Raw genomic sequence first — 24,600 nt, 5'->3', positions numbered from 1 at the left:
TAGCAAAATAAGTATACAATTGATAACTAAGTAAAGGTACAGATAGGAACATTTTTCAAAATAAAAAGAGAAAATAAATTATGCAATTTTCCTCTTAAACCAGAACCTCCACTAAAACTAAAGATTAATTATTATCCAAAATTAAAGATTGATTATTATCCAAAAATTTTTTTAAAAAATCAGTGAAATTCCTTATCAAGACCTTAACTTTATTTGTGTTGATCAGATATAGGAATCTATCCATGATTTTTATTTTTGGAAGGAAGCGTATCTAGCAGTTTCTTTGTGGCAAATAAGAAAAGCAATGATTTTGTGTTTTAACCAGGTGTTCCGGTGCCTTCCCAGTGATGAAGTACACAATTTAATTCAGCTGAGAGACTTTATAACCAAGCCCATATTGGCAAAGGAAGATCCCGTTAGAGCTGAGGAAGAGCTGAAAAAAATCCGTGGTTTCTTGGTGCAGTTCCCCTTTTATTTCTTGGCTGCAGAAAACCTACTGCCTTCTGTTGGAACCAAAGAAGCCATAGTGCCCATGGAGGTTTGGACTTAAGAGTTATCTGCTCAAAAACTTCCACCCCAAAGAACACACTGCACACAGTGACATTCAGGATCCCTAACCGCCGAAAAACAGCCCAATGCACTCTTGTACCCAACCCATGGACCCTTTGGGCTGGCTGGGAAGGGCTGTCGTCACACTGATGTAAGAACACTGAACCTCATCAGGGCTTTATCATTCCTCCTGCCTATCCTGTGACAAAGAGACTGCATTTTTATTGGTAGCATATACTCAACAACTTAAACGCATACTCAAATTCCATGATGTACACCAAAGTGTATTTTTTTTACTAACAAGAATGTACCTGTAAATGTGATCTAGGTTGCCAAAAGTTGTCTGAACCTCCTTATTCTTCATTTATGTAGCTAACACCTGCTGGGCCTGCCCTCATTTCATAGTCCAGGCACTGTTTGAGATCTTGTATATTGTTAGAAGATATCATGGTACTGCTTCAAGTTTCTTCCAGGTTATATGGAATACGCTTGCCCAACTGGTCCTGAGGTGGTAGTGTTCACCCAAGCAAGGATGTAGTCATCATTTCCTTTCAGTGGCTGATAAGACAGTAAAGACGTTAGTCTACACAGCAGTCCGTGTTAGGCAGTTCTGATAACATTGACGCTATATAACATATATCTTGACACCACAGAGCAACAGGAAGGAATTAAATTCAGTTATTGAGGCAGAGATTTCACTTTGCCTCCAAAGGCACTGACAAGGTATGTCCCATTGATAGGGCCCACCTGATCAAATTTGAAAACACGCGTGGGATATTTGATTACACAGCAACCTTATAAACACAGAGCATGCAGCCTTCAGAAACCTCCAAGTTATTGGTGGGGATCTGATTCAGATAAGAAGAGAAGATTTCTTAGAGTCCTGTAAAATTTCCTGTCATTCTTAGCTGCTGGATTGACTGAAGTTTGAGTTTTTATATTTCACAATCAAACCAATTAATGCAATTTGTCTTTCAAGGGTATCAGGCTTCATAACTCCTATCAAGTTAACAAGTATGAGCCTAACCTTATTTACATTCAGCTCTCCCGCTGTGTTATCATCTTAAAGAAAAATTAATTGATTGCAAAATATGTGTTACTTCACTTGCATTATTTAATATACATTAGCATTCCACCAGGGCTTCCAAAGAGGTGAGGATATTCATTAATTCATATTGTCTTAATCTGTGAATTGTTCTAGAAAGTTTTTTTTTTTTTTTTTTTTTCTTTTTGGACAAGAGTACCCTTTGGTACACCATAGCTCTAATTTTACTAGGCAGAATTATTCCAAGAGCTGGAAGAGCTAATGTTGGCTCCCAAAGGCCTATGCCCATAAAACATGAGGTAGGTGCAATGCTTACATGTCTATGTATTACTTGGACAGGATCTCAGTTGGGTTCCTCAAAGAAGCGAGGACCCAACCCCTTGTTTTTGTGGAACTCATAGTCCAGTGGAAAAGGTTAAATAGGGGCGCAGAGTCAGTGATCTGGGTCAGTAGGAGAGAGACAGTGTCAGACCCAGGAGAGGATTGCACAGCTAGAAAACTTTCCACAAATGAAGTGGGACTATGTAAGCCACAATGGAAATGAGTAGGCTTTTATGAATGAATAACACTTTTCTCAGATAGCTAATCACAGTCACAAGACATCATTCTCCAGCAGTTGCAAATAGGATATTTGCTGTTTATGAAGTTTAGATTAGTGTTTAACATGTTGAGTGTATGTGGAATTTTTGAACTATAGAACAGTCAATAGACTGGCACTTGATTTTGTGCAATAGGCTCCTATAAACCCATGAAAAAAATAAGAGCCCAAAGGCCCTTTCCCTTTAAAGAATTACTTAATTCAACCTTCCTCCATTTTATAGATGAGGAAACTGAGGCCCAGAGTGGTTGAAGGACTCAATTAAATTTACCCAACTTTGATGAACTTGGGACTAGTGAAATTCCTACGACCCATTATTGGCCTGTTCTTTCACTTTATCATAGATCTCAGGCAGAGTATTTCTAAGCTGTTTTGAAACTCTGTGATATTATGTACTTAGGTGTTTGTCTGTCTCCCTCCCTATTAGAATGTAAGCCCCCCAGGACAGAGACTTTCCTGTGTTTTGTTCATAGTATATCCCCAGAGTCTGGAACAGTGCTTAGCACATACAAGGTGCTCAATAAATGTTTGTTGGGTGAATAAAAGAGGTGGAGTGGAGAGCTAATGAAATGAAAAACTTACAGTCTCAGACAAGAAAGCTTACTGCTGGTTTCTGTGGCAAGTTTTTCTCCTACGGCATCTTCTCAAAGGCAAAATGCTTATCTGCAAAGATGAGAAGATACAAGATTTATTTGGATGGATTTTATGGGAAATTCAGTGCAATAATTGCCTGTTTTTGTAATAACATTTTACATAGTGGAGCATTCTGCAAAAATTACATGGGATATGGACATGAGATGTACTGTATGACTTGGTTACCCTTCCTTCTCTGACACCGTTACTACCAAATAGAAGCTCAAATAATGTACCATTGCAAAGTCTGATATAAACTTAAAAATGCAAATGACCCAAAGCCTTGAAAAACTATTATGAATCAGTTCAACATTTCAGATTGACTGTAATCTTTCAGAACACCTTTAATGCTGTACCTGACACTCAGATAACCTCTGTAATAATTTTTGTTTTCAAGAAGGAACATTCTGTGATTATAAGAAATGAAGGATAAGAAGTGCTCATGGCCTAGTAAAGCTATTCAGATGGCCCAGGCCTAGTCATTTGGAGGATGTTCAACAGAGTAGGTCTGGTGCAGGCATTTGCTCTGTATCAAGCGTCCACTTGGTGACTCACCCTTCACTAGGATGTTCTGAATTCTCAGCTGCAATGCATCACAGAGAAGGCTAGAGAGCTGGTTGTTAGGTGATTGAGTGGGTTTTGTAAAACAAAATATTGGTTTTATTACCACCTTTGGAAGAAAATTTTATAGATAGTCAAAAATGAGTAGTTAATCTCTTATGTAATAACTTGGGAAATTGTGATTTATCATGAATTAACAGCCTTTCCAGCTGCAAACTGCAGGCCCAGAAATCTTTGCAGATGGGAGACTACAGGCAGAACGGATTTTATATACTACTATACATCATGAAGAACTGGGCTTCTTTCTGCATCTCCTCATTCCTCGTTCCTTCAGCGTTTGTCCACAACCAGAGCACCTCTTCATTAAGTAAACCATTTTAGAGGACAACAAAAAGTCTCCTGGAAAAAACAAAATTAGGCCTCTACAATAAATCTTCAGTTTAACTTTTAAGAGACTGACACGATCTTATTTTTTAACAGAAATAGTAATCGTTCTTTTCTTTTTTTTTAACATCTCTGGTCTGATACACCTCTTGAGCATAATCAGGTGCCTTTCACCCTGTGTAGCAGGGCCCTTCATGACTTCTCTTCCCTCTTACTCTCTCCTGTATAAAGTGAGCAAATGCGAAAGATTCTAAGAATGCTTTGGAATGCATTTTCATTTCCTTGGAAGATCCTCAGAGGTTTAAATTGGGCTTTACCAGGCATAGGCCTTGGGAAATTCGTGAATCTAGAAATTCACTGGAAAAGGAATTTGTCATCATCTATCAAAAAGTTGCAGGTGAAAAATCGATAGATTTGCATTTTGGGGGCTGGGGGGCAAGTATCATAATATGAATTCTAATGGCATTTAATTCATATGTGAGATATTTCTGGCTTGACTTGAGATTGGAAGGATTCATTAAAGGGACCAAAAATGTTATGGCTTAATTTCTTTTATTTTAATTTTCTTTTATACCATTTTAATTTCTAACTTAAAAACAAAAAGTAATCAAACATAGGATAAATGAAAACTTCTCACGATAATAATTTTAAGTTCCAAAGTCAGAGACTGGTGGCAATGCAACCAAAATGAAGGCTTAGGTACCCTTTCCAGTTCCCAAGCAGCTACAATCATTTGCTTTATTCTTGATAAATGCATTGAATTGAATTTCATTCTAGTTTTCTTTGACGCTGGGAAATAGAACAGCATGCCCTCCTGACATATACTCCACTTGGATTCTTCACATAGAATGATCTGGATCAAAGATACTGACATTGTCCTCAACCATTCTGAGAAATTCATACCAGCGTATTGCAGTTGGAGCACATGTCTCTCTGACACAAAAACCAAATACTTGGTGATAATCATTGATTTATAATATTCAGATATTATGGGAAGAATTCAAGCTCCTAGCTTCTCCATGACAGTAGGGTTTGGCAAACCAAGCCTGGGCGTCCTCTTTTTGTAAATAAAGTTTTATTTGAACACAGCCATGCCCATTCATTTACATGTCTTCATGATCAAATGATGCGCAAATCCTCTCCCTAAAGGAAGGATCAATCAGTAAGCTTTTCTTAAAGATGATAAGAGAGAGCAAAGAATGTTGAGACAGAATACTCCAACCAAACAGATTTAAGTGAGTTTTAATCTCTTCCATAAACAAGGTTTTCAAGTCTCCCTATCCCAGAGCCCAACATTCTGCAATAAGTTTATTCTAAGAACAAGATGAAGTCCTTTCAGGAATGAAAATCACATTTTATGGTTCTGGAAAGAGATGTTCCCAGCTAAAGCAGGCTTCTCTCCCAGCTGGGCACTCAGAGGCAAGCGTGGCTGATGATGTTTATAACTAATGTATTAGATAAAGGAGGGTGGAGAGGCATAAGAGTTTGTATTCAGAATGAGAATTGTGAACTTAAGACACTCAGTTTCCCTGAATTTCTCTTGTGAAGCACTGGAAACAATAAATATATCTATTCTCTGTTTTACAATCAACACTTTCTATGCTGGGTCCCTTAACTGCTTTCTTTTTTAATGTAAATATTCATTAATCAATTAAAAGTGTGAAATCAGCGGCCCTCTATTTGAAAACAAGATTCCTCATTTTAGAGACAGGAACGTGTGACTTAGGGGGCCCTTCCCTGCGTGCTACGAAGGCGGAGTTCAGCGTCACAGCAGCCCCTCCTGCTCCCAGTCCTCTCTCATCCATGAGGGCTGAGATGCAGCTGATTTCTTCTAAAAGACCAACATGCCGTTCAATAGCACAGAGTGAGCAAGGTCCGGTGGAGGTGCTGCAGTGCACCAGGGGGCCAGTCGGAGCAGGTGCCCCACCTTCGCGGTGCTCCCATTGTCGTAGATGGAGAGCGCAAAGTGACCCGCTCTCAAAATAGGAACGTGCCTGAAGTAAGAGGCATTTGGGGGCATAGCACTCAGCCATCAGGAAAGATGAAATACTGCCATTTGCAACAACATGGCTGGATCTTGACAATATCGTGCTAAGAGAAGGAAGTCAGATGGAAAAAGTCAAGAACCATATTGTTTCACTCAAATGTGGGATATAAAACTGAAAGCAGCAAATGAACAAACAAACAAAAGTCACAGACACAGGCAACAGTATGGTGATGACCAGAGGGAAAGGGGGTGGGGAAGAACAGTAAAGGGTAAAGGGGTTTGAATATATGGTGACAGATTTGACTTTGGGCAGTGGGCACACAATGATGTGTTGTAGAATTGTACACCAGAGTCGGAATTAGGTGACCACAATATTACCACAACTACCAGTACCAATGACAATGGCTAATATTAGTGGCTTTGTTGGTCAGGGCTTCTTCCCAGGAAATCCCTCTGTCCAAAGCAAGCCGAGACGGTTAGTCACCCTAACAGCATGATAGGTCACCTCCACGTGCAGATGGCCACCTATGCCTTCTCCTTAAAGCTGGTTTCCTAGGGGTCACACCTGTCTCCCCTTTAGCTTCCATCTTCAGCAATCAGTGCGGCATTGACTTAAGCCCCTTCAAAAGCTGTTATTTTGTTATTTCCCCCAGAAAAATAATGTGGTAGGTTGGGGGCATACAGAGGTAATGGGGTAGGGTTATGTGGAAGGAGCTCAGACATTTTGAAATACAGAAATTCCTGGTTGGGATTGGAACAAAGACCTTTTTCCAGTTGAAAGCAGCTAAAAAGCTGGAATGTACTAGGTAATTAAAAAAAACTTTTTTTATTTTTCATAACTCATCTTGTTCTGTTAGAATTAAGAATTCTGGCAAGAAATCCACTAAGAAAGCCAGCATGACCTAGAAAGTTCTCTCACTGCTACTCATGATGGGCAGGTTTAGACCACTACAACTCTCTAATTCTCACTGAGCCTGACTTACCAAAACCCCTCCAACCATGCAGAGGGATCCAGAGCATCTTCAGGCCCTGGTTCCACCTGCTCTCCATCCAATCTGGTTCTGACTATATTGCCTCTTACTGGCAACAGTGTCTTTCTGTCCAGTCCCTTCACTTTGGTGCTTAGGATCGGTCCTTGCTTAACACCTCTGTTGTCCACCAGTCCACCACAACCCAGGCTTCTGGAAGTCCAGCTTGGAACCTGAGCCCTAGAACCCCACCTATTCAACGGAATTAAGGTATACAGGAAAGCCTAATGCTGGCTTCACAAGCAGTTACAAATGGTTCCAGTTCCAGCCCAGACCTGGCCCCAAGCTTTGTCCAAATTGCTGTGTCCCCAGTCAACTCTATTAGAGAGTCCCAGAGCCGCCTGTGTGGCTCTGACACCCTTTCCTTCCTTCTTTAATCCAGAGGCTATGCCAGCTCTGAGGGGTGCCCCGGGGTCATTCTACAAGGCTGACCAATGAGAATTCATGCAGCACAAAAGCCAGCGGGACATGTGAACAGAGGACCTCTTAGTGGAGGAAGAGAAAACGGGCAGGTGTTCTCCACCCCCCAGTCCTCAGTCTTTCCGAGAGGGAGCGGGTGAGAAGAGGAGGAGATTTTCAGAGTGGCTGCATAAGGCAGAATTAATTATATAAATTAAAATCTGAGCACACTTCTTTCTCAGTTCTCATCCTACATATATCTGTGCATAAATTGTGGGTCTTTTTTTTTTTTTTTTTGATGTTGTTCTCAAGTGGTCCAACTATTAATTTTAGATATAGGACATGCTCAGGTTCCTGCAGAAAATTTAACTTTTTATTATCCATACAGAGTAAATGTGAAGATGAAGAGCTGATAGCCCATAGATAAAGGTACTCTCATCCTCTCTCGCAACTAGCCCTACACAATAGCCATCAATATCAGCAACATACTGTCACAGTAATGCCGCTTGACAGCTTCAAAATCCAGTGGCTTTAAGCAGTGGTCACTTACTCCGCATATCTGCTGGAGGTCAGCTGAACTTGGCTGCGGATGCGTCCAGATCTGCTTCATGTGTCTCTCCTCCTCCTCCTTGGGCCACGGGACTTGCCACAACATTTTCTTCTCAAGACAATGGCAGAAGCACAGGAAGGCAACTGAAGACACAAATGCCCCTTAAAAATTAAACTGAAACTGGCATCTGGTCACTCTACCCATATTCCATTGGCCACAGTAAGGCCCACGTTCAAACCCAACATCCATGCATCTAGTAGGAAGAATTGCAAAGTCACGCGGCAAAGGGTGTAGCTGTAATGCTACAAAAATTGGAGCCTATAATGTACCGAAACATCTAATAGGATTGTACTTGTATCTCACCGCGTCAATTCTGACTGGTTTTCTCCTAAGTATACCTATAGCACTCTAAACCCATCTGTGTTTCCTTCTTTGCCTGACTGAGCTGTGTTCTTCTGGTGACAGGCACACCCAACGATTTCTCCTCCTCAGATTCTGGTTTCTCCAACAGAAATGTGTCTGGAACTCAGGGTTATGTTAGCCTCTTACATTCACCACTTGGGTGAATACAAAGGCCTGAGCAATTCATGGAAGACTCATGTGCCCTGCCCCAAATAAAATAAAAGCCTTCAAATTTTCTTGGGGTAAGTCCCTTGATTTAAGTATTTTTGAATTTGTCACTGTGTCATTTTAAAGGTTATGATTTTGTTGAGTATTTGAAGTATTTTCCTGCAATAGATTATGTATTTCATTCCTTTGTTTTCCCAGAGACTTCATTCATATAGTTCTGGTTCTGTTTCCTGACCACAGATCAGTGCACAGGCTGACAAGGAGAGGGAGAGCAGGAAGGACTATTTAAAACTGGCAATTACTGCATTTGACATCTTGCTTGTTACTGAGTATTTGCATTCTCCATATTTCCCCTCAGGGGTATTCAATTTTGATTAAACCCAAGGACCTCTGACTGTCTTCCATAAATACAGAAAACTCTAAAGTCTTAGGCAATGTTTTTATATGCAAAATGAGTTGCTAACTTATCATGCTAATTATTCCTGGTGTTTATCCCCTTAAGTCCTAAGCAGTCCCTTCAGATTTGCATTAAATCTTCCCATGGCATTCTGGGTGAGAATATTTTTCTTTATGATGTTCCACTTCCACAAACACTGTATCACCTCTAAGGAAAGCTTATACCCCTCTCTGACAGTATCTTGGGTCAAAAACATCCAATGAAGAAATGTAAAAGTTTATCAGGAATAAACAGAGGTCAATGTCACTCTTTCTGGGTACCAAGGGCACAATCCAGTCCTACAAAGATAGCATCAGAACTCACCCTGCACCAGGGTTTGCATACACCATTTTAGGGAGTCCTCACAACAGCCCCATAAGGTTGGTGGCATTGCCTTCCAGGTAACCAATGAGAACATCGCCCGGCCAAGGCCTCTTACATATTGGCAGAAGCTGGATTTAGATTCAGATACATATAAATGCTTGGCTTATTTTTAACTTTGAAAGGGTCCCTTAACCATTTCTTGGAGGATGAGGAAGAACTATAATGGACTCCCAACCTCAGATGCATTATTGAAGTCTGCATTTGCTATATTGATTCAACAAGGAGAAATTCCTTAAGCACTGTCTTTGAATTTTGCAGTTCCATCAAAGCAAATCCCTGAATTAACTCCCCACACTTCTGTATTTCTGCACCAATGTGGTTCCAAGAGCCCCCCGTTTCCCAGGTATAAATATTGAACCCAGGACCCATATGCCTTCCGCTTGGGCATCTCCAGGTTGTTTATCCTAATTTTTCTCCCCAATGTGCACAATTCACATAATCACTCTTCTTCTATACATTTTATTCACTGCCTTTTATAATAATAGTTTTTTCTTGCTCAAAAAATGACTTTCAAGCCAATGTTCATAGCAGCATTATTCATAATAGCAAAAAAACTGGAAACGACGCAAATGTCTGTCAATGATAGATGGAAAAATAAAATGTGGTCTACCACTATAATTAAACACTATTCAACAATAAGAAAGAATACAATACTGGTAAATGCTACACTGTGGAAAAAAAACCTTAAAAACATTGTGCTAAGTGTAAGAAGTCAGCCTCCAAAGAGCACCTGTATTGTGACTCCATTCACATGGGATATCCAGGAAAGGCAAATTTGTGGAGACCCAAAGCAGACTGGTGACCAACGGCCTTGGGCTTGGGATTGGAATTGGGTTAATTTTAAAAGGGGCAGGAGGGATCTTGTTGGGGTGATGAAAATGTTCTAAAACTGCATTATGATGATGGCTGCACAATTCAGTAAATGCAATAAAAATTATTAACTTAGTAAATTTTACAGTATGTGAATTATACATGAATAAAACTTTAAAGAAGAATTAATTCATGGATAACATTTTCAGTCACACGAAAAATTGGTCAAGTGTTTTACACAGTAGGCCACTGAGATAAACTTATTCACCAGCAAAATAAAGATGGAAATTTCCACCTTAAAGACAATTATCTGAATATCAAATTAGTTATTAAAATAAAGGGGCTTTAAAACTGAAAGATGGTTGATAGAAATTCAAAGGTGTCTTTGACTCAGGAGTGGACAGAAATTATCTTATTCTCTCCTCTAGGTGGTGCTAGAATCAAAAAATGAGCAGCTCCTGGAAAAAGCATCAGCTTTGTAGAAAATTACCTTTACCTATGAGGTTATGTCCCTAAAGGGAGTTTTTGATCCAATTGTCCTTGAGTCCAGATCCTTCTCCTGAAAAAAAATCTTAAGATAACAAACCTCTAATTTCACTACCAAACTTCTAACCACTCACAAATTGTCAATTGCACAATCCATGTGGTGTGGTTGGATGGAAAACTTTCATCATCAATCTCTTTCCACTAGTTTCCATGAAAATACTCTCAGTGCTTGAGTATTTAATTAGGAAAGAGGGGTCCATTAATCATACCATTTGTAAAAGGTCTCAAAAACAAACCCAAACCTAGCAAACAATACCACATCAATGAAGAAATGTAGCTGCAGGCCGTCTGCCTGCTCCCACCATAGCTGACAGGAGGAACCACGCATGTGCTGTTACTGTGCCATGTCACCTTATATATTAGAAAGTTAGTGCTTCCAAAGTTGTAAGGAGAGCTTCTGTATCCTGTTTAGGTCTTCAATCTGTGCCCAACCTCCCATCTCTCTCTATCCTTCTCTCCCTGCCCCCTTCTCCCTCTTCCCCTCCCTCAAAAAAAAAAAAAAAAAAGTTTATAGATTGCCTTTTTGCTCTTCATCTGATGGTTTCTAAAAGAATTTGGTTCAAGCAGTAGAGCCCAGAACCCAGAGTGCAAGGTGTGGGAGCCCCACTGTGCAGCAAAGGAACACAGAGCCATTATCTGAGCCCCTGAGCTCCCCACCAGACCGACCATTGTTCGCAGTTCCAATGGGCCGCAGGGCTGAGCCTTTAAGGGAGTATGAAAGCCGAGGCTTGTGCCTCATGATGTCTTGCAAAAAAGAATACAGAAGCAACACAGAACATGTGTACAGGAGTTGTGCAAACAGACACTCATTACCAAGAATTTCTCACTGGTGGAAATACTTTCCCACAGGGGAAGCATTTGAAAAACAGCTCTTGCCTGCTGGAGCCCTCTGTCCAGTGGAAACAAATCAGCTTTAAACACACAATACCCTAAAATCTTTTTAAAAATGGTATTTAAGTAGCATGGAAATAACCTACGAGAAATTAATGCAAAATCAATTCAGGCACACAATTTACATCTGCCGTGTTATCCAGATTGGCTCTCTTCTATAACTGGAAATCTATGGACTTAATTCTGGGAAGACTAGAAGGAGTTTTATCTTTTCTGGGATGTAGCTGTGCAATCTGCCACGGCAGGGAAAATGTGAAACCCTTTAGGGCCACCTGATGCGGGCATTGTCAGGAAATGCACATTTAAAATTAACACCCAATGAAATAAGTGTTCACAGGTGTAGGCCTTTAAGCCCAGCAGCTCTGCCCAAACCTGCAGTCTTTCCACTCCCAGCAGGCCTTGCCTTTGCTAAATGAAGTTCGTAACAAACAACGAGCTGCTCCTGCTTTGAAGATTGACAGTAAATGTCTGGAAGAGACACAGCCAAGTTCATGGCAGTACATGAGCTGGGACCCAGGCTTCTCACTGGATCACTGCAAACCCAGGGCCTGCTATGGGCCTCTCTCAGTTTTCTCATCCCCCAAGGTAGGTATAATGCTGATTTAGTGTGTTAATTATGTACAAAGTACATTTAAAGCTCCAGGTTTTGAAACTAGTTATAATGAAGGATGCTGAGAAAGAGCATCGGAGGAGTAAGAGGAGAACGAGAAAAGGGTGATCTCAGGAAGTTGCCTGAGTTTTAAGGAAAGAGAGTTCCAAGGCAGAGGAAGTAGGTAAGCGTGTAGAGAGTCACCCTGGGCAGCATTTCGTGGAGGGGGAGGAGAAGCCCCTGGCGAGTGGGTAAAGATGAACAAACAATAGGTGTCGGTCCAGGTGCCTTGTCTTGTGAAGGGAAAGGAAATGAGCAGGAGAATTGCCAGGTGGAGGCGTTTAATCGGATAGGTTTTTCTTTTTTTTGTATTGCAAAGGCTTTCTTAGGACATCGCATGCCTCTATCCAGTGCTGAAATCACGCACGAGGAATTCCAATCTTGCCTGAGACACCATCCTTCTTTGAATGGCTCATGGTAAGAGTTCCACAAATATTTGTGGAAAGAAGAAAGGCTGCACTCTCAAAACTGCCTTGCTTGAAAGCAGAGATCCTTTTAAATCACATTGAAAGATTTCTCTTGTTTGATTTTTAAGATTTTGCACTTAGTTGTGTGACCTCAGACAAGCAACATCTTTGGACCTCAATTTCCTCATGTATGAAAGTATAAAAGTGCACGGCTCAGAGCATGCAGATTTTAGCCTGTTTATTATCATCATCTTCATCATCATTATTATAACTATTTGTCATCCTGGGAGCAAGGGGAGGCATGAGGCATCTATACTACAATATCCAAATAACTCAGAATATTTCACACAAGGGCAGATTTGATGAACAGCTCTTGTCTCCTGAAGCCCTCCCTTCAGTAGAAACAAAATAGCTTCTAAAATACAATCTCACAGAAGCTTTTTTTTAAAATAGCAAATATAATTTCAAAAAAGAAGTTCTTAAAAAATTTTTAAAAGTCAGCACAACGAGTCAACCTTAATGTAAAACTGTGGACTTCGTGTGATTATGATGTGTCAATGTCAGTTCATCAAGTGTGACATATGTGCCCCTCTGGTGGGAGACGTTGGTACTGGGGAAGGCTACACATGTGTGGGGCAGGGCGTCTATGGGACGTCTCTATCTTCCGCTCGATTTTGATTTGAATCTAAAGTTGCTCTAAAAAAGTCTTAAAAACAAGTGTGACAACAATGCCCTGTCTAATTGTGTTTGTGAAAGAAAGGAACCAAAGTATTAGGCCAGGAACATGGCAGCCCAACTGTGCCAGGGCAGCTGTGGCTCTGGGGCTGGGCCAGGGGAGGCAGCCTCGGCATTTTATGTCAGGCAGCTGCAGGAAAGGACTGAGACAGGACAAGCCCAGGACCAGGATGTTGACAGAAGCACCTTGTAAGATATGTTCTGTTGATTTTCCTGCACAGCTAAGATGTAGGGGAACCTCAGGAGGTTTTCCAGGATCTTGCCTCAGTGACAGGCAGTGCCCAGGACTCTTGCCCATGTCCATGATGAGGTGAACTGTAGGGTTTCTTAGAAAACACCCCAAAGTGACGCAGTACAACCATATAGATGTAGGCTGTCGATGGCATTGAGGTAGGGATGCCGAGAGATCACTGCTCTGCCTTGAGGATAGGCAGATCTGATTTGAAATCTTCGCCTCACCAGTTAGCTCTATGACCTTGGACAAGTTACTTAATTTCTGACCCTCAGCTCCTCATCTGTCAAATGGGCAGAATAATAGGGCCTGCTCCAAGGGCTGATGGGAGGCTTTGGGGTAATAATGTGTATAAAAAACCTTACAGTGTTTGGTGCACAATGGCCTATTTTTTTAATTAGTGAATCTAACTCCTTACCCTCTGTTTTTGTCGTTCAAAGGAAAAAAAAAAATTCTAAACGTTACTTTCAAATCCTGATGTTTCATCATCTTCTAGGGAGAGTAGAGATTTCCTTCCTGTTCTCACAAAGATTGGAGATTACAGGGGTTGTTTTTCTTCTTTCTAAAGGTCAGAGCATAAATTCATGTTTTTCTTCTGGTTTCTCTCTGACTCATCCTTGTGCCTAAAGCAAATTATGTATTTCCGGTCTCATTTTATTTATCTGACAAATGGGCTTCACTTAAACATTTCCCTCCCTGTCTTTCAGCAAAAATGCACTGTTTTGGGACACTCCATAAACTACATTCCAACATTTTGCTTCCACTTTCTCTTCTATGAGATGATTTAGATTTCTTTCCAGCAGGAAGGAATGGGGGCAATATTCCTCTGGGGTATCATTGGAGAAAAATACCACGAGACAGTGCTTCTCAATTTGGAGGAGATTTTGCCTCCCAGGGAACATTCGGCGGTTGGAATTATTTTTGGTTGTCACAATCGGGAGGAGGGGCTGCTATGGATTCTAGTAGGTGGAGGCCAGGGATGCTGCTCAACATCCTACAGTGCACAGGGCAGCTGCTCACAACAAAGAATCATTTGGCCCAAAATGCCAACTGTGCCAAGGTTGAGAATCCCTACCATAAAGGGCCTCAATATTTCAACTTTTCTCATTTAGTTTTTCTTTTTCCTTGTTTCCTTTGCATTCTTGTCCTTGGCCCCAGTTTTCTCCCTCTCCTGCCTAATCAAACCTTCCTGCCCTCTCCTATCTATCTATCTGCTCCCTCCCCCTCTTACCACTAAGTCTTTTTGCTTTCTCTCTATCTTCTGCTCTATCATTGTTTACTGTTTCATGATCCTCCAAAGTTTCTGGTCCTTGGAAAATACCCATGAAGTTGCTATTCCGACTCTGTCACTAATTAATCACGTGCCCTCCAGTGAGCGGCTTTACCTCTCCCGGCTCCACTTCCTTTCTGTAAATGGACACAGGGCCGAATGATCTCTGAGGCTCGAATCCATGATGGACAACTGTCATGGCAATTCAAATGCCTAGCAAGCTTACAAGAAAATTTCTGTGTGAGAAAAAGACCCCATAAAATAATAACATTCGTTTATGGATATATAGTCAGAAAGAAAAAGATATTCATGCCTTTAGGTAAATACCTGGAAATTCAATCCTGCTAAAGTAATCACGGGTAAGATAAGATCTGTATGTAGGTGGCTAATTTTCAAAGGACTATGTTGGAAAACTAATAAGCTAAAATACATTAATTGTAGCATTATTTGCAATAATAAAAAGTTGGAAAACAGTTAAACAGCCAACAATTAGGGATTGAGACAAAAATTATATTTATACAATGAAATATCATGTGGCTATTAAAAATATAATTACAGTGTTTTTAACAGCATGGAAAATATGTTTTTATTTTTTTATAGATTTTATTTATTTATTTTTAGAGAGACAAACAGGACGGAGGAAGAGGGAGAGAAATATCGAGGTGTAAGAGAAACATCAATAGGTTGCTTCTTGCCCCCAGCTGGGGACCTGGTCTGCCACTCAGGCATGTTTCCTGACTGAGAATTGAACTGGCAGCCTTTTGGTTTGCAGAACGATGCCCAATCCACTGAGCCACACCAGTCAGGGCGCAACATGAAAAATAGTTAAATGCAGTAACACAGTTGTGTATAATTTATACTCATAGTTAGTAAAAGAGAGTACCATTTTCTAGAGTGAACGTATTATTTTTAAGTTTTAAATTAAATCATTTTTGAAATTAAATAATATTTTAAATTAGTCTTTCCTTAGTTTTAAGATAACATATGCTTATTTGTAAGTAATTTCAAAAACTCGAATAAGAAAAAGGAAAAAAAAAAAAGTTCCATAATTGCCCACCAGAGTTAGCCCCTGAGCTACCTTTCCAGTGCTTTCTAGTTTAAAATAACAATGGGGTTACACTGTTTTGTGACCTGCATTTTCCTTCCTTGTTATTAACCAGTCTTCTGCAAGGGCATTTATTGTAGTTGCATAGTATTCCTCTGTATCTGTACTAGATCTAATTAGGGTGGAGGGAGTAAATAAACTTCAAAAAAAAATGGAGCACTCCAGTTCATAGCCAGGGACCTGGTAGATTGAATTATTGATGCTTCTTTGGTCAACATAAGGCTTGTTAGGTTCTACCATGAAATCGTAAAATGGCAAGTCGGGGGGACCATGGAAGTCATTTAGTGCAACCCCTCCTCCCTCTCTTCACCTCCCCACTCAGCAGATGAGTAGGTTCCTACCCTTCCTACTGACCTGGTGTATTTGGTTTAATCAGCCCAGAGCGGGAGAACCACTGTGTGAGGCCCATCTCCTTCAGTCTCCCTCCCCCACCCCCACCCCCACCCCCACTTTATCTAGTTGAAATGAGGGAGCTGCCTGTTCCTCAAACCTTTTCTCCCAGGCTGGGAGTAGAGGTGGGGATGGGGGATTCGGGGCTTTGTTTCTCAACAAGTTCTCCTGACACAGGCTTGGGTTGAGACGCTCTTCCCGCTGTGATTCACCTCCAAGTCTGCATCTGCTTTCCTGTCTGGGATGTTATGACATCAGATTTTCTGGTTAAAGAAAAAATGCTTACCAGCTCATTTCTTTCCCCGAGCACTCTGAGCATGCTGCTCAGTTCACACATGGCCTCACTGCCAGGATCAACCTCGAGAGGCCCAGTGTGACACTGATCAGGCCAAGGCCCTCCTGCCCGAACCAATCTTCAAAGGACACAAAACTTGCCTTTATTCTGGTGATTCCTTTCTCAGGGTCCATGTCCCATTTAGATCCCCCTTCCCATATTCTTTAGGGATTCAGAATGCTGGCATTTGTAAAGAGAGTAGGGGATGCCTAATCCAAAGTTTTGACTTGGTGACCATGGGACCTCAGGTGCCTCGGAGAGGGGAGAGCTGTTGGACCCAGAAGCATTTCCAAGGCTTCCGCCACAGGCTGCATTCACTTCAGAAACCAAAATCCGTGGAGCCCTACAACGTGCCAGACATGGTGCCAAGTGCTTTCTATGCATTTCCACATTCATTTCTTACAGCACCGTGCACTGGGCATTGTTATCCCAATTTTAATAGAGGGTAACCAAGACTTCAAGAAATTAACTCCTTGGCAGAAGTTGGCAGAGTCAGGATTGGAACTCAAAGCTGTTGATGCTAACAGTACATCATAACACTGCCCCTTCCCAAGATTAGAGCCTACAAGTGTATATTTTCAAAGAAAAACAAAATGCCTGAGCCCTAAATTAGTGCGTTTCTGTGATCTGGCTTACAGGTTAATATAAATGTCTTTGTACACAGTAAACAGCTATAACTGAGCCCTTTCGCTCCAGACACCTGAAACACTAAGTTCAAAGCACAAGAGAAGTCTCCTCTAATTCACTTGTACTGACTCTAATTATTGCCTCCCCTGCCTCCCTTGTTCCTTTGCAATTGCCTCCCCAGAGTCACAGAGGTGAGCTACAAGGGCCCGCGAGCAGTGAATTCTCAAAGTGTGGACCCTGGACCAGCGATATCAGCATCTCCTGGGAATTAAACCTGAATTAGAAAATTCTGAGGGTGAGGCCCACAATCTATATTTTCAGAAGCCTTCCAGGTGATTCTGATGTGTTAAAGCTTGAAAACCAGGGACCTCGAGTGTGTCATGGACAGAAATCCTTGGCTCTGTGCCCAACATCCAATTAGTTGTTAAGCTCTGTGAATTCTGCCCCTGCCTTCTAGTTAGTCTGTCTTGGTCCTAGATGAGGCCCTGTTAAATCCCATCTTCACTGTGGCTGTAGCCTCCAGTAATCTCCTCTCTTCTCATTCCTCACTTTTGTTCAGTCCTTGTCACTTTCTGATACCACATAATCTCCCCGCTCTGATGATGTCATACAACTATTGGAATAAGATCCAAACTCCTTAGCTTGATATCTAACATCCTCCAAAATATGCCTCTAGCTTTCATTTTTAATCTTATTTCCTCCTCACCCCTCTCTTTATGCTTTCTATCACAAAGTAGAACAAAACTATTCACTGCGTGCTCCAGATTCATCCTTTCTCATCTCCGTGCCTTTGCTTATGCTGTTTCCTCTGCCTGGAATTACCTCCCACTCATCACAACACATCTGTTAAGGTCCATCTGGCTCAAAGCTCATCTCCTCCATGAAGTCTTCTTTCATTCTTCTAACTACCTTTGTCCCTTTCTTGAACTCACATAGAGTTTATCTTTACTTCTCTTATGGAGCTAATCAAATTACACTAAATTAACCTGCACCTTGAATGACCTAACGGACAATCAAGCCCTAGCAATTTCTCTTGCTAAGCAAAGTGAGAATCAAGCAGAAATGACTCTCAAAGAAGCAACTGCTAGAACCTTGGAAGTCCCCAATTATAGTGCTGGCCTGGCTTTATTCTAGAGCCGGGAAGGAGAACTTCTGCTTAAACAGAATAAGTTACGCAGATATTGCAATACTCAGCTCCGTCTTGAGGTCCCCCCTCAGAGAAGACCTTCCTTCACATGGGCTAAAAAATTTACCCAGGGAAACTATCACACCCTCAGCCATGGAACACCAGCAGCAATGTGTTAAGCACAGAATAAAATGGGAACAGAAACAATAACCCAGGTTCCTGGGTTTGCCTTTCAGTGGGAAGGTCTGTCACTGTGGAGAAGCAGAAGTGTCTGGTATGCTTCAAGAACAGTCCTGATTTTGACAAGTTTTTAATTTTCCTGAAAGTCAAGTGTTAGAGATAGAGGCAATCTCTTCATTTACAGGCTCTGTGCTTTTAGCTCTGTGTGGAACTGGACTTGCATCTTCTCTCTGGCTCAACAATAATCTTTCCTTGGTAAAAATTGTAATCATTCCAAGCCTCACTCCTAGAGGGCAGTGGGCCCTTTCTCCTCGACCTCCACCTGGGAAGCAGGAAGAGTTGGGGAAATGGCCCGGCCTTCCAGAGCCATAGCAGGCTGGCACGGCTCCACCTGGAGGAAAGTGGCCCCTTCTGCTTCCTCCTCGCTGAACAGATGACTCCTTGGCAATGAGCAGCCTTTCAAGCCTCAGCCCTGGCACGTTTCTATCCTGTGTTGCGGCTTCGAGTGATGAGCCTCTGGGTGAAATGCCACTGTCCTCGCTTTGTTTTCTGCTGCACAAAGGTTCTCATAAGAAGCAGGCACATTTCTTAGGTCCATGAGCACTGTGTGTCTATCTGTAAAAGTTTTGTTCTGGGTATTGTCGGGTGTTCGGACACCTGTTCTGAGCAGAATGCTCACTAGTCTTCCCTGTATCTCAAGATGAATTCATAGATGGGTGGCCCATTTTGGAGCTAGTATCACTGTGAGGTAGCCTTCTGGCAGTGACAAAAATTGCTGTTGTTGAGAAATGAGTATTCAATGACATGGAAAGTTGATCTTCATATACTAAGTATAAAATTCAGCTTACAAATACAGTATACATTATTAATATATGTATTAATGCAACTATGTATAAACAGGATAGATATCAAATATTCATGGTAATTATATTTAGTAAAGAATTGGTTTTTTTTTTTTTTCTCTCTTTCTCTTTCTTTCTCCTCTCCCAGTACATATATTTTCCAAATTTTTTACAATGAACAGATTTTGTTTTGATGATAAGAAAAGACAAGTAAAAATGTTTTCAATCTTCTAAATAAGTTTTTTTTGGGGGGAAAAGAAGTTGCCAGGAGGACCTCTGGGTTAGTGCCTCTAGGGGTTCAGGGATACAGTGTGATGCTCTGTTCTTAGCAACATGTGGCAGGTGAGCACCGGCTGCCAAGACTGCACAAGCCCAGCTCCCGAAGCAGGTGAGGCCCTGGTTGCCTCCCAGCAAAGGAGTCAGGCAGACAACAGGCTGTCCTCAGGAGTCAGGCTGGTGAGCTTTTTGCCTCAGTCAGCAGCAGTGGCCCCAACTCTGAGGAAGAGGGGTCTGTTCAAGGAAAAGACAAGAGGTCCTCTACCTTCCCCTGGTTCTCTCTGTATTTCAGCAAAGCTCGTAAGCACTAATGCCCCAGAGCACTGTGTCCCTCTGGTAGATGCTCAGTTTCAGATGAATCACTTGCTTTCCAAAGCAGGACTGAATTAGGGGCTAGAATTTGGAAAGATGTCGTTTACAGGGCCGCTTGGGAAGTTTACATAATTGTGTTTAATGCTCCTTTCCAGATAAAGCAGTTTTGTATTTCATTTTCTGTGCCTCCTGACTTCACTCTAAACTGTTAAGGGAGCCAACCATGCTCATGTCTATAACTACTCCATGGGAAGGGAGTCATTGTGTGGTCCTGGTACATAATTTCACCATTGAGCACCACCTGTGTGGCAGCTCCTAAGGTCTCTACACCTGTAATCCGGAATTGGCCATGTTGGGGCAGAGCAAGACCCATTACTCCCAGCATGACTGCTCTTTCATCCATAGAGAATTCCTCAACTACTGCTCATCTTGGAGGCTCTTCACCTTGAAGATGGATCTAACAGGAAAATGTACTTACGGGGCACTGACTGTCTTGCTGAAATCTATGTATTCTACATGGTACTTTGCAATCTGCTTAAAGCTTCAGGCTGAACAAATGAGTTATTTAGCATAAACTTCTTTTTCATTTATTTTTTATTTTTTAAAGAATATTTTTAAATATTTTATTTACTTATTTATGTATTTATTTATTTATTTATTTATTTATTTATTTATTTATTTATTTTAGAGAGAGGGGAAAGGAGGGAGAAAGAGAGAGAGAGAGAAACGTGTGTGGGAGAAACATACATCCGTGGCCTCTTGCATGCCTCCAACTAGGGACCTGGCCTGCAACCCAGGCATGTGCCCTGACCAGGAATCAAACCAGTGATCTTTCAGTCTACAGGCCAGTTCTCAATCCACTGAGCCACACTAGCCAAGGCTCATTTATTTTTTAACACTAAAAACACTAACTTTTCCTTCCCTTACATATATCCTCTCCCCCTCTCCATAAAAGCCACTCGTATATGGTCCCAGGGCAAAATCCTTGGGATATGGGCATACAGTGGGATGTCTCCCAAAGCTCCTTTAAAATCTAGTGATTTTAAATGAACTCTCAGAGATTTGTTAGAAGATAATAGTAGGAATAGAAAAGTAGAAGTATTTTAATTAAAGATGAATCTGAGCAGATGGCTAGAAGTCATATCTAAGATGTATGTGAGCAAGAAATTGAGATTTTGGTTCCAGAGCTTAAATCCAGTGAAACTATAACCACTGGCATTTTTTAGGAAGGATTGAATCTCTCTTAACAGCAAAATCTCTGTGGCCCTAGATAAATGTTCCCATCTCTCTTAAACCACTAACAATCTTATTACAAATAAATAAATGACAAGCCTTCTATCTTCCCTAAGAGAGATTTCATAGTGTCCTGAAAAAGAAAGCGTGACATTAAGAGGTGAGGCTAATACGTTCTCCACTGCATTTAAGAGATATTCCCATGCATACAGAAAAGTCTCCAGAAAATGTGCTAACATGAAATCGTTGGGTGGTGAGGTTACAGGTGACGGTACTTACTCCCTTTGTCTTTCACAGTGACTATGATTGACTTTTGCTAGCAGGAAAACAACGAACCATTTAAGGAAGGAAAGTTGACTGCTAAATCACAATTATTCTGTGGCTCATGAAATCAGCTTCTGGATTTACATTTGTGTTTGGGTCCTTTACCACTCTCGTCGCACTGATCTGTTTGGCCAACAGCTCTCACAAGTGTCTGAGTCATGTTTAAGAGAAATATGTCTTTTTTTCAGCCACAGCAGAAAATTCCAGGTTGTCAGGGGAGGGCCAAGCTTATAAAAAGAAAGCTTTTGAGAAGGAAGTCATTTTCCCCACCCTTTTTGCATTCCACCCCGTGACCAAGACCGTGTTAATGACAGAACTCCTGTGTGCAGACATGTGTGGGGAAGTTTCTCCAACACAAGGTTGCATTGTACAGAGAGCCAGTGTCCCAGAGGCCCACAGCAGCTGTGGGCCCTCAGGGCAACATGAACAAATTCCCCCACAGAAGGGGAGCTCTGCCGGGGAGCGTAATGAAATCTACTCAACTAGAAACACAGTCAATAAGGGCTAGAGCTACTGGAAAAGTCAAAAGTTTTGGGAATCTACAAAAGAGAATCTAAAAATAACTAGCCTGCCTTTTTGACTCCTTTGTTACTGAAATTTTGGTGAAAGTTCTCCAATAGCATCTATATTTTCTTTCTCTTCTCTTTTCTCTATTATTGACAAGACAAGAGTTTCTTTGCCTTGCGGGTGATTTTCCTTAGCTGGCCTGCAAGAGTCAAGGGAGAGATTTAGAAATAAATCAGGGATCTAAGCTGTGTGATAACGCTGTGAACAAGAGAGAAAAAGGGCTAATTCTGTGACTGCAGTGGAGGGCTTGGCTATCAGGGATCCACAGGAAGAGGCCTAGGAGATTACATCATCAGCTTACAGATGGAAGACTCTGGAAAGTAAAAAACAACAACAATGACAAAAAACACTCCAAAGCTTCCTAGTCCTGTAATTCTTCTTAACGGACTGCTGAGGCTTGGCAGCCTCCTAGGACCTAGACTATCTGGCTGTGAGAGTTAAAAGCAGCATCAGAGATCATCTCACTCAGGGATTGCAACCTCACGGCCTCCAGGGCCCGGGAGGGTGACCTGAATGACTGAGGAAGACCGGGTGTAGGCAATGAGGAGTGGTGGGTGCTGAGGCAAACCAGAAGTGCATGGATTTTGAAAAGTCCTTGTTTGGGCCAAAGAAAACAGGGCCATTAGCCAATGTTGTCATGCAGGCTGCTCATTTGTCACCTATGGTTCCAAATTAATACAAACTAATTTGTGAATAAAGAAAGAAAGGCTTAGACTTGTGACATGACTCACTCCAGGTCACAGACCATCCAGCGGTGGAAGCAGTGCTGGCAGTCCAGTCCCTGGGCTCTTGTGCAGGGTGCTCCCGCCCTCTTCTCCTACACCTTAGGTGCAGTTGGGCCGCTGGAGAGAGCGCCTCTCTCCTATGATGAAAGCTGATATTGGGCATTTTAGTGAGACCCAGGGAACTTTTCCTGTCACTCTAATGGATTCCAGCTTACCCAACAGGCCATGCCAGCTGCAATGGCCACCACCATTTAGGCCCTTTCCCACACCCTGAATGTCTTCCTTTGAAAGCATGTGAATAGTTTCCTTCTCTTGGGTTCCCCTCTGGATACAGCTTGGGAGCTGTTTGCTCCTCATGCCAAAGCTTCAGGCAACAAAACCAAAGTCTGGATCTAAAACTTATGAGTAAAGGGTTCTGAACATCAGTGCTGGTCGTGCTAAAAGTTACCTTTAGATTTGTCTTTAGGATATTGGAGGATGAATTAATTACTAGTTCTAAAGCACTTTGAAAATTAGGGATGAAAAGATCCATGGATCTACAAAATATTATTCTAATTGATGAATACCTACCTATCAATACACTATGATGAAGAATGATGGGCATTTGTCAGAGGTTATCAAGCTGAGGGGTCTTTCACATGAGTGCTTTCAGCATTATTTATTTTGCCAGAGATGTTCCCCTTCTCATTTGCTCATGGAAATTTTGTCCAAAACAAAAAGGTACATTTTGTACTTTTAGAGGAATGCAATTGATGTTTTTATACACCATGAGGTAGCAACAATGGGTATTACACTCTATTTTCCTTAATAATTTCTCACTCTTGACAAATTTTTTCAAGTTTTCTCAAGCTTGGTTTCAAGGAGAAGCTTGTCAGATAATATATATTTTTAAGTTTCTCTCCCTGATTGATTGGTCCTCCATCAAAGAACTCTTCTGGTTTTCCAAATAGGAGAACCTCTTTTGATGTATAAATATCAAATACCATGCAGAACTCAGGATCTACACGAGTAAATGCTGAATACACTTTTGATGAGTGAAGGAGTGAGTCCGTGAGTGAGTGACAGGCCACAGTTGCCTGAGTCCACTTTGGGAGCCTGAATGATGTTAGCACTCTGGGTAACATCAGGTAAATGTCCAGATTAGCTCATCAGGGAAATGCCAAGGATGTCTGCTGGTAACAGGATTTAGCTAGAATTCTTGATTTCTGAGGCTTGGTTTGGATTTCTAGTCAATTGCTCAAACTCATTTGATGACTGGTGTTGGTCTCACTGCTCAGAGGTGATGAAGGCTGGTTTATAACTGCAGTTCATTTGCTAGTGGACCATGGGTAAAAATTCCATAGTTATTGGGCCTGAGAACAGAACAAAGCTATTGTAGTGATTCTCCTGAAACTCACAAACCACATAGGTGCTGCTTTGAAAAAGACTAAGTATAAATACTTAGGTTCAACTCCTACCCAATAATAATAGCAAATAATTTAAGCTGCAATTACATTATGCCTGGCATTGTGCTAAGCACTTTTCATGTACTATCTTATTTAATCTTCACACTTATCTTAATAAAGGAGATACTATAATTATGCCCATATTTAGGTTGAGAAATCAGAGACAGAGAAATTAAGTAATTCCTCCCAAACTCCACTGGTAAGTAGCAGAGCTGGGCTTTGGGGTCCTGTCTATTTGGTTCTAGGACATGTGTTCTTAAACCCTATAACACATTGCCTCTCATTATCACAGCTTTGTCACTTATTACTTCTGTAGCCTTAAATGAGTCCCTTAACCTGTCAGAGACTTGGCTATCTCATCTTTAAAATGAAGAAAGTCATAACCACTTTGCAGAGCATGTACCTGAACATCAGTCTCTGTTCTTTCCTCTGGCTCTAACCATCTGGGTC

The 24,600-nt window shown here is 41.4% G+C and overlaps 1 protein-coding gene across 2 annotated transcripts in view; it reads left to right on the top strand.

The window, feature by feature from the left end:
* The window catches only part of PLD1 (phospholipase D1), a 165,597-nt gene extending 163,827 nt beyond the window's left edge, over positions 1–1,770 (top strand). For both annotated transcript variants that reach the window (XM_090273918.1, XM_090273909.1), the window contains one exon: positions 326–1,770. In XM_090273918.1, coding sequence (XP_090130044.1) covers positions 326–550 — 225 coding nt within the window. In that variant the 3' untranslated portion in view covers positions 551–1,770. The remainder of the gene's footprint in view (positions 1–325) is intronic.
* Positions 1,771–24,600: the final 22,830 nt, after the last annotated feature.

The sequence above is a fragment of the Furipterus horrens genome, unplaced genomic scaffold, assembly GCF_987537825.1.
Source record: "Furipterus horrens unplaced genomic scaffold, mFurHor1.1.pri manual_scaffold_1, whole genome shotgun sequence".
Taxonomy (NCBI): domain Eukaryota; kingdom Metazoa; phylum Chordata; class Mammalia; order Chiroptera; family Furipteridae; genus Furipterus; species Furipterus horrens.
Note: the sequence above shows the minus strand (reverse complement) of the source record. Positions and strands in the feature narration are given on the sequence as shown.